The 10,546-nt window shown below is 46.8% G+C and overlaps 1 protein-coding gene across 1 annotated transcript in view; it reads right to left on the bottom strand.

Moving 5' to 3' along the window:
- Positions 1–10,546, bottom strand: part of MYO5B (myosin VB) — a 143,398-nt gene that overhangs the window by 100,725 nt on the left and 32,127 nt on the right. The window contains exons 3-4 of the mRNA XM_029962143.1: positions 8,599–8,770; positions 6,070–6,214 (exon numbers count right to left, since the gene is read on the bottom strand). Coding sequence (XP_029818003.1) covers positions 6,070–6,214; positions 8,599–8,770 — 317 coding nt within the window. The remainder of the gene's footprint in view (positions 1–6,069; positions 6,215–8,598; positions 8,771–10,546) is intronic.

Genomic DNA, 10,546 nt, shown 5'->3' with positions numbered 1-10,546 from the left:
AAAATAAAATAAAATAAAATAAAATAAAATAAAATAAAATAAAATAATGAACTAAATAGTTGTCCTCTCCCATAACTAGGCAAGAAAGACCAGACGGTCACTCCTCCAATCCTTTGGAAACATCTGGAGTCCCTCCCAGCTTAATTTTTTTTTTTTCTGTATATCACCTCTGGAGAAGAAAAGCAAACCCTGAGGTGTAACACCAGCACCAGCATGTTTATGGCAACACTCTTCCAAAACCTTCTCCCCTCATCCCTATCCCACTTTTAAACCTAAACAGAAGAGAAATCCCTCAGTTTTACTCACTCCTAAATTCAAGGTTATACATTGTTTTTGCTCTGATCCCTTTCTTAGACCAAAGCTTTAGTTTTGAGATGGTACCTGCTACAAGGCCCTGCTAAGCTGCAGCACAGCTCAGCCCCACAGCTCCCTGAAAACCCCCAACATAGTCTCATTCATCAGGAGACCTAAACCCTTCCCTGCTTTTAATATAACGCAGGATTCAGCCTTATTTATTGTGCCAGTCTGATTCCTCTTGCATCTCCGTCGGGGGTTAATCTCTCTTTTAACTCCTATCTGCTCTCTCATTGTACAGCTTTAAATCCTCCTGTAAAGCTTGAAATCTGAAGTGCTATCAAAGGACATCCCCCACCGTGCCCACATCCCTCCCTGAGTCTGTTTGCTTATGTGCAGGGTGGATGCTGCAATTCCTGCTCTTTTCCAGCTCCAGCATTGCACCCCACAGCAGGAAAGAGAGCAGTTGTCACCACACACACAGCCGCACTGGCACCTGTATCTCTGCAAGACACAGATACTTTGTCTGTTGCTGCAGGCAAGCAGTGATTCTCACACTTTGACATATGCTTTTGACAGTGCAACGCAAAGCCTGGGTACACTAACTTCCAATAAGAATGGAAAGCCACTACTAAACAGGGTAACCTGTCTGCAGTCCAAGTGTTTGGGCAGTTAGTGCCAGAAACAGCATGTGGGCAGTGGGGCTGAACAGGGGACACATTCTATTTCCATATAACTTCTAATTTAGGAATCACACAGTAGATGCTGACCCTGATTTGAACTGCAGAGACAGGGGATTAATTATCTGGTACCCAGAGAGCTGCAGTTTAGACCAGATATGCAGAAGCTGAACTCACTCATCAAATCATTCCTGAATTATTTTTTTTTATTTGTTCTGTGAGAACTATCAACAACACTACACCGTGAGGGGATCCTCACACTGAGAGGGAGGAAGATCCAGTCTAACCAACAGGTTACAAAAACACTTGCTTTCCCACTGACGTTGCAAGGGTCAGGTAAGCTCTGCAGAGCCCTTTCACACTCCTGGAAAAACATTAAAATATTCTACATTTCCAGTTTAGCAGAGTTATACGCGAATCAGATCAAGATATTTTTGCCTGGCCACATGAAACAGCTCTGCAGACACCATGCATCTGTGAAAGCCTGATAGATGCACAAGGGAATAAAGGCCATGGCACTTCACCCAGTCCATGCTCTTAGGAGGCTTTCACAACTCCTTAAGTACCCCAGGTCTTTCCCAGGGTAAGACCTGAACACTGAAATTATTTTGTGTTATTATCTGTCACAGGCTGCTGCCACGTCACACCTGTTAGGAGGCCCACAAAACTGAGGTAATGTTCCTGTTACCACAAGATCCACGTGTGCCAATGGGAAAACACACAGAATATACAGCAAGGGGGTTACAATACCTCCAATATTTGATTTATGATCTGAGCAAAGATCACCTTTGCTACCTGCTCCCTGCTTTTGAAAGACGTTTGACAACCTTTGGAGGGCCCATTCTTCTGCTCCATTGCCCACAGCAGCGCTATTCATACCACATACCTCTCTCACCTGGTGCTGTTTAACTCTGTATTTTATTAAGTGAAATGCATGATTTTTATTTAAAAACAAACAAACAAAAAGCACACACTCAAAAAAAAAAAAACACAAAAAAACCCAATAACCACAAACCCCAAAGCATTATGAAACCTTACTTGGACTAGCAGCTCCCAACCAGTGCCCAGAGTGAAGCCAGGTGGGACAAAATGAAGGGACGGGGCCAAAGAGAGCAAAGTCACACAAATATATTCACTGCTGAAGCACACTGCAGTGATTTTCCTAATAGACTCAGCTCAGCATCAGGAGACAACACAGTGACCACACCAACAACTCAAGCTGGCTGAGAAAAGCCGGGAAGAAGAAAAACAGAGCTGCAGACACAAAGGGAAATACCTAACTAAACATCTAACTAAAGCTCCCAAAGGCTGGGAAGGGGAAGCTGGTGTTGCACTGTCACCATCCAAACTTTGGTCACCTCCATGGAGCTGGAAATAACTGATGGTACATTTTCATGGAGAGGGACACAGGTCAGGGTGAGAATAATGGAATCTTTAAGGTTGGAATAGAGCTCCAAGGTCATCAAGTCCAACTTGTGACTGATCCTCACCTTGTCACCCAGCCCAGAGCACTGAGTGCCACATCCAGTCACTCCTTGAACACCTCCAGGGATGGGGACTCCACTACCTCCCTGAGCAGCCTATTTCAACATTTAACAACCCTTTTCACTAAGAAATTCCTCCTGATGTCCAACCTAAACCTCTCCTGGCACAGCTTGAGGCCGTTCCCTCTCCTCCTCTCCCTTGATCCCTGGCAGTAGAGTCTGCCCCTGCCCTGGCTCCCCCCTCCCGTCAGGGAGTTGCAGAGCCAGAAGGTCCCCCCTGAGTCTCCTTTTCCCCAGGATGAGCCCCCCCAGCTCCCTCAGCTGCTCCTGGTGCTCCAGACCCTTCCCCAGCTCCATTCCCTTCCCTGCACACGCTCCAGCCCTTCAAGGTCTTTCCTGAATTGAGGGGCCCAGAACTGGACAAAGGACTTGAGGTGTGGCCTCACCAGTGCCCAGCACAGAGAAGTGTGGAACAACCCTTGCCCATGTGTGGAAAGCTGCTGGTCAGGCTGACTTCAGACGAAATGCAAGTTTCAAAGGGAATTTTTGCTTCTGCCCAGAGCAGTGACACACAAGGAAACCAGAGCTGCCACCGGGATTTGGGCACACAAGGGATCTTTTGTTCCTCTGTGAGAAAAGCAAGAACCAATCAGCCAAGGCACCAGCGGCTGTGCTGGCTCTCCCTGTGACCATGGCAGAGCTTTCAGTCTGCTTTCAGGATTGCAAACACCCCTGGCACCCCCGAAGGCGTAAAAGGCAGCAACACCCACTGCACCTCACCAGGACAGAGATCGTGACCAGGGGAGGAGGTGGCTGCGTTGCCCTGCAGGTAATGTGCGACCCAAAGCACTCACTGCTCTGAACCCACAGCCTCAGTTATTAAAAATCACCAAATGATCCCTCCCTCCACCCTCCCAACGCTTGACTCCACCACCTCCAGTAGCAGACTTGCTGCAAATTAACTCAGTGCTGTGTATTTTGCTTAAAACAACATTCTTTCAGTGAATTGAGTGCATTTAGTCTCACGCTGGGTATGCAGGGAGTTTCTAAAGAGCTGGTCAGTGCAAAAATTAGAGGCTGTCACATATGAATTTTAATCACTTGCCTTTCTTTTTGTTTAAGCTCTTTTACATGCAGGTGCTACAAAGCAACTCTCTACAAAACATCCTCCTCGGGGGGAAAAGCTCATATTTAAAGGGGAGTTTTAACACGTGCTGAAATAACTGTAAGTGTTCAGATGCTTTGTGAACTACTTAGACTCAAAAAAGGGATCAGATGTTGCTGTACACTCTCTGCAGCCCTTTTATCCCACTCACCCACATCTTTTTTTCCTTCTTTTTTTTTTTCTGTTTCCTTTTAAATTGGCATTTTCTGATGACAGGACAAAACCAAACACGGGATCCAGCAGAGTCCCCAGTCCCATCTCATGGACACTATTGGCTTGAGGCAGGGGAGAAGGCACAGGACCACTTCACTAACACTTGTGCACCACCAGTATCTTAAGCTCTGCCCTGGCACCCTGTCTCTAAATGGCCATGGTATACTACTAGAAGCTCAGAGAATTAAAAATCTAATTACCTCAATTTTTCTCATTTTACAGAGAGTCTTAGATTTTGTGCCCTTTTCCCTTGCCATCTACTCAATCCCATTCAATCACCTCCACTGTGCCTCTCCAGTGTGTTCTGGGTCACTAATGAAGCTAAAATATTCAGAAGAATCCAGAAGAGTGTTCTTCTCTTCTCAATCACATTGCAAGTTTGACCTTCTGAGATGGAGAGTTTGAATTTTATTCCTGGTCTTTAGGATGCACCAGATATAATCCAATTGTTTAAAAACTCAGACACTGCAAAGGAAGTGAGGTTTTTGCACCAGTTCAGGTTTAACATGCTCACAAACCTCCACCCTGATGGCTGAGCTGCCCAAGCACCCATGGCCCACCTCACGTGTACCCCAATTGCCTAAAGCTGAGCTGCAGGCAGAAGGCATCCCACAGAGTCAGTATTTCAGTTTAATAAGAGGCAAAAAGAAGTCCTGTTCAATGCCCTTCATCCATCACTCATGAGCCGTGCCATCCACACACCCTGTTCACACAGCTCCACCCCTCTCCCTGGAGCACTGCAGAGGGAAAAGCTCGGATCAAACTGTGGAAAACACAACTTCCACCCAGAAGCTTTCAGATTTAAAATACAGTGTGCTACATTTTAAGGCACATTTCAAATAAACAGGTAGATTCCTGTAATCCACATCCCAATCTCCTCTCAGCCCCGTTTGAAATGCTCTTTTGTACCCAAACCCGCAATTACCATAATAACAGCCCAAAACAGCAAGCACTAGAGGAGCATTGAACAGTGAGGATCTTATTTAAGAGCTTTGAAGGTGGTTATTTTCCTGTCCCCTTGAAAACAGAGCAGTCTTAACCACCCAGAGGCAGCAGTTATCAATTATGAGTTGCTTGTCAAAAGTAGGTTTATTCTGACAAGAAGGAAAGCAGAGTCAAGCATCTTTGGCTAGAGCTTACTGTTAGCCCACTGCCTGCAAAAATGCACAAACTTCAGTTTCAGAAAAGCCTTATATTTTAGACACCTGCCCAGGAAAATCCATGGGTCCTGTCCACGTTGGTCAGTAAAGCTCTGATGTCTTCTAAAAAAAAGCCGTGCAGCTTGCTGCTCAGCCTGGACTCACATAAGGACAAAATTCTAAGCCTTCCTCTTCCTTTAGACAGCTTCCCAAATTCCTGAACTCTTCCCAAAGCAGATCTGCCCAAAGCACAAGCGCTCACGGGAGTGAACTGCACTCAGTTTGGACGCAATCCCTGTGATCTCCACCCATGGCAGTGCTCCTCCAGATGCATTTCTGGATTGAACTCTGGCACACCATTGATTAGAAATGCATCCTAACTCACCACTAAAGCCCAGAAAACAGGTTGCAACCCTTGGAAAGTGGTTCAGTGCTTACTCTTGCTATTAAAAGCCGAGGCTGTACGAAAATCTCAGCTAATCCACAAGCAAACGTAAACACACTGTGAGAGTCCTGACAACTATAATAAAATGATCCCTGGTGCAACAACTTTCAGCTGCCTCCCAAATTCTCTTTTAGATCGTGACTTATCTGCTAAGAACAAAATCCTACATCTGTCTTCAGCAACACAACAAACACAGAAACAAATGAAGTAGAACTCCCACCACATCCATCTGGTGAAGACACTGCTTTGAAAGATCCATAAATACCTCCAAATATCTGCCAGTCACCTCCTGACTCAAAATCACAACGTCTCCATAAAAACAACTAACATCAGCTCCTGGGTTTAGCTGGATTATCTCACCAAATTATCTGAAATGTGGTTTCCTCCAAGCTATTAAACATGACATTTGCAGAGTGGTTTGAACCTGATCCAGGAAGCTCACCCAAGCAGCAGCAGCAGAAGGATCCCTATCAGAATCACGGCTGCACCGAATCCCTGAGTTCCTGAGGACCACAGGGATCCCCATGAGCCCAGTAGCCTTGGAAAGCAACAGCGGGGTCCAGCCAGCAAGCAGAATTCCACAACTTCCCTTTCACTGCATGATTCCCGCGTTTAATTGCATCTTTTCCCACTCTGAGCACCCACTCACCTGGCCATCTGCTTGTAGGCTTCCTCGGCCACTGCGAAGATATGGGGATCCATGTCCCCCATGTTTTGGCCACTGTATGCATAGATGGCATCTTCTTCATAGATTGGCAGCTCCTCGTATGGGTTGATGGCCACAAGCACGATACCTTAGAACAGATAAATAGGCGGGTATATCACAAACCAAGCAGGGAGTTAATATTTCAGGCTTTTCAGGGTGTGCATTAGTTGTTTTGATCTTTTTTTTTTTTTAAATATGATGCTTGAAGGGAAAAAAAAGATGAGAATTGAATGGGGGAGGACTCCTGATTCTTATCTCAGCATCTCCTTTTAAGGGCTATGCTTTCATAGCAAGGCAATAAGCTCCCATACAGCTGCACAGGAGGCCTACAAAACCAGTGATAAGAGCAAAAATTTATAATAACTTACATTGTGTGAAGCCAGGCTTTGCAGAAGGAGTGAGGAAAGCTAAATGGAGCCTGAGCGATCACTTCAGAAAAGCAACCAAACAAACATGCTGGGGGTTCCCCCTGGCTTAAATCTCAAGTGAAAGCTCATAACAAAGAATGTAGCCGAAATCAAACTGATACACATAAATCATAGCAAAGGAATGCCAGAGCCTGCATTAAAGCTTTAATGTCTGCCTCCTCTCCAGCTCTAGGAACACCGTGCCTGCCCAGAGGAGGCAGTGAGCCTTGGAATTAATGAGAGGCAGAGCCACCTGTGGCGTTCCCCGTGTGCTTGAGGGAGCTGCCCTGCACGTAAGCGCTGACAAAGTTCCACCTCTGAAGCACCTTCAGGTTCTGCAGGTTTAAACTGCTACTGTGAGGGGCTCTGGGGAGCAGGTGGCTGGTGGGAGTGGGCCCCAGCCAATTCAGGGCTTGGGCACCCTGAAATTACAGCGGAGCACAGGAACCCTCAGCTGGCAGCGAACACCAGGAGACGTGACTTCACCCGCCGTGGGAGGCAAAGGTCAGCGACATCACCTGCCTCTGCAGGACATTAACCCAGCAGCTTCACCTCCCTGTGCCCTCCTCCTGCCTGTTTGCTTCCTGGTTCTGTTGGGGGCGTGCCCCAATTTCCCTTAGTCACCAAAAAACACCACGCAAGCCAAGCTGAAGGGCTGTTGTTACCCCAGATAAGCACTTTTCCACCCTTCTCAACCACTTTATAACCAGAGCACGGGGTACTTTGTACCCACGCAGAGCTCTGTAGCTAAACCTACACTTGCTAAGCCCAAACCCCTTTATCTTCATTAATGTGATGCTGTGCTCAAAGTTATCATAAACCTTCACGAGAAGCTGCACAAATGAAACCTCACTGATTTTGGATGGGAGCAGGTTTGCAGCTGACTGAAGGCACACGTGCAGCTGCAAAAGGCTGCAAGTTATGCCAGCAGTCCCACATTACACATCATTAAACACTGGGAGGAAAGTCACCACTACAACAGCCACAGAGGCTACATATTTCAAGGGAACTATTTTAAAAAGTCGCCTCCTCCTGCCAAGCATTTCCTCAACAACCCTAAACTGAAACACTTCATCACAGCTGTACACACCAGGCCTTGCCCTGCCATGCAAGTGGTCCCATGGATTTTGCTGAAATCCTACAACTCATCACAGGACAAGGGGGAACAGCTTCAAACTGACACAGAGCAGGGTTAGATGGGATTTTGGGAAGGAATTGCTGTCTGTGAGGATGGTGAGGCCCTGGCACAGGTTGCCCAGAGAAGCTGTGGCTGCCCCTGGATCCCTGCAAGTGTCCAAGGCCAGGCTGGACGGGGCTTGGAGCAACCTGGGCTAGTGGAAGGTGTCCCTGCCCCATGGCAGGGGGTTGGAACGAGAGGAGCTTTGAGGTCCCTTCCAACCCAAACCATCCTGGGATTTTATGAACTGCTTTCTTTCTTTTTTTGGATTTTTTTAAGTTGCAATTTGTTGCCATTTATTCACAGGTAACTGCAGTCCTGAATAGCTTTGGCAAGCCACCCGCCCCAAATAGGACAAACCCAAGTTCACACCTGCCCTCCTTCCACCTTGAATTCAAGGCTTATATTACTCCCAAAGTCATTAAGAAAAGGAAGGAAATAAGAACACAAGAAGGTTTTTTGCAGTCTTTCAGGAGGAAAACCCACTATGAACATTTCTCAGTTGGATCACTCTTTCTGGCATGCTGCCGTTCTTTGGCGATTTGCTATATCCTACTTTTTCCCTGGGGGGGTTGCCAAGCACACAAAAAGTTGGCCTCAAACTCATCTGACAAGATGTTCCCACCAAGAGTTAGAGGAAACACCAGCTGCTGTGGAACTGGATCAGCTGGACCATGAGCTCAGGAAGTTCACAGTGCACCAACCCTCAAAAACCACCTGTGGTTTTACAAACTAAAGCCTGTTGGCACACGCTTCTGTCTCCCACCCACCCCAAAAATCACAGTCCCCAGACCTTCCTCGTGCTGCAGCCTCTGGCTTGTGGTCTCAAGGGGTTTCTCTGTGGACCCACAGCTTTCCAGGAGCTGAACCTGTGGCCTGGACACTCACCGCAGTACGTGTAGACAAAGTTGCTCTCCAGGAACCTGACTTTGAGGTTGTGCAGGACTGCAGGCTCGTGCAGGTAGCTGAGGGCTGTCAGGTCATTCTCTCTGACCAGGATATCTGGATTGCATAGGAGAGGCAGCTCATTTCCTTGGAGGTCAAGACGATATTCGTAGAGCTGAAGAGAAACACATGAGGAACATGAGAACACAACAAACAACAGCTCCTTTAATATCTAATAACTTATCCAAGCATAACTCCATTCTGATAGTATAAAATACTTACACATCCTGCTCTAAATGAAATTAGAAGCCCCTTTATGCTAAATGCTATAGGGACCTGGATGATGCACTACCAGGTGACAGGTCATCCTTCTGATAAATGGCTTTGAGGTGGCCAACCAAGGTCCTGGAGTACCATGATGGTCCACAAGCACCAGCCTGAGCATATCTGAGTTGTTTTCAGGCCAGCCTTGGGGCAAACAGCCTTTAGCCAGCTCTGAGCAGTAACAGGCACCACACAGACAAGCACAGCTTCATCTGATCTAAGCACCTTCATGCTCTTTGAAAAGCAGCCTCATTTCAAACTAGACCACGTTCTTACCATCAGAACGATTTCTCAACTCATTTTTAATTCAAGTTACTTCCATACCCAAAACCTGACACCTCTTCAGGCAGAGAGGACATGGAGAATCATGGAGTCCCTGCTGCTTCGGTGTCTGAGGAGCCAGTTTACACTGCTGAAGTTACCATATGGGCAGCCTTATGCTATTTTTGACTCATCCCCAAGTGAGCAGCAGAGCCACCAACTAAAGAAAAACTGTAATTTTTTTTATTTTTTTTTTTACAGTGGAGGAAAAAATTTTTCCTGTGATGTTGCTTCCCACAGGGTGCCTCACAAAGGGGTCCTGATGCTCAGGTCCCAGCAGAAGGGAAGAACCCCAGTTTGCAATCAAAAGAGCACTGGAACACTGCCCATGGAAACAGCACAAGGAAAGCTGGCCCAAGTGCACGAGGATGGGGTCTCTCAGCACGTCTGACAACCTCAGGCTGGTTTTATTCTCCAATTCCATGTTGTCAATGCCAATTTTCAAGAGTTTGCACTCAGTCTCACATCTTAATGGCAAACACACCAGGGATGCCTTGTGATATTTAAAAGTCAGCTCTTCATTCAGAGGGAGTACTCTTGCATACAGAGCAGAGCCAGAAAACACAAAACCCATGAAAATTCACTTAAAGCACAAGGACAAAAGAGAAGCATTAAACTGTTGGGTAATGCATGTTGGCTGTCAGGAACAAAAGGCTTTCAACAGCTTTGAATCCCCTGAAGATATGTAGGCTGGGTATCTCCAATCTGATGGACAGGAGTGCTCTCTCCCTTTCCTAAAGCTTTTCAGTCCAACATGACTCAGATCCAGGCAGGGCTTCATACTGAAGAGAATCAAACAGGATGCTCCCAGAGACCTTGGGTCTCTTACACAACCCCTAAATTAGATGTTCCACATCTCACCATGACAGTGACATGCTTATTAAGCTACTACCTACAACACCTAGTAGTCTCTTTGTACTTTAATGTTGCTGATACTCAGCTCTTGAGTAGACCTTGCAGGATTTCTTAGCCCCTTTGGTATCCAGGGAAATATCCAGATTAAAGATAGGGGAAAAAACCCCTCCCAAGCACTAAAACTGCTGGAGATCTCAACCAGAAAAGAAGGATGGAGGCTGTAGCACTCAGAAATATGAGCAGACATACTTTGGCAGCCTGAGCACAAGAAGTGGTAGGAAGGAGCTGCTGTGAATGAGATGGGCACCCATCTGCACCCAGACACCCATCTGTGCCCAGCTCTGGGGTTCCCAACATCAGAAGGTCCTGGAGCTACTGGAGTGATAACAGAGGAGGCCACAGAAATGCTCCGAGGGCTGGAGCCCCTCTGCTGTGGAGCCAGGCTGGGAGA

The sequence above is a fragment of the Manacus vitellinus genome, unplaced genomic scaffold, assembly GCF_001715985.3.
Source record: "Manacus vitellinus isolate BGI_N305 unplaced genomic scaffold, ASM171598v3 scaffold_42_pilon, whole genome shotgun sequence".
Lineage (NCBI taxonomy): Eukaryota > Metazoa > Chordata > Aves > Passeriformes > Pipridae > Manacus > Manacus vitellinus.
The sequence above is the reverse complement of the archived record's forward strand: the minus strand, read 5'-3'. Positions and strand labels throughout refer to the sequence as shown.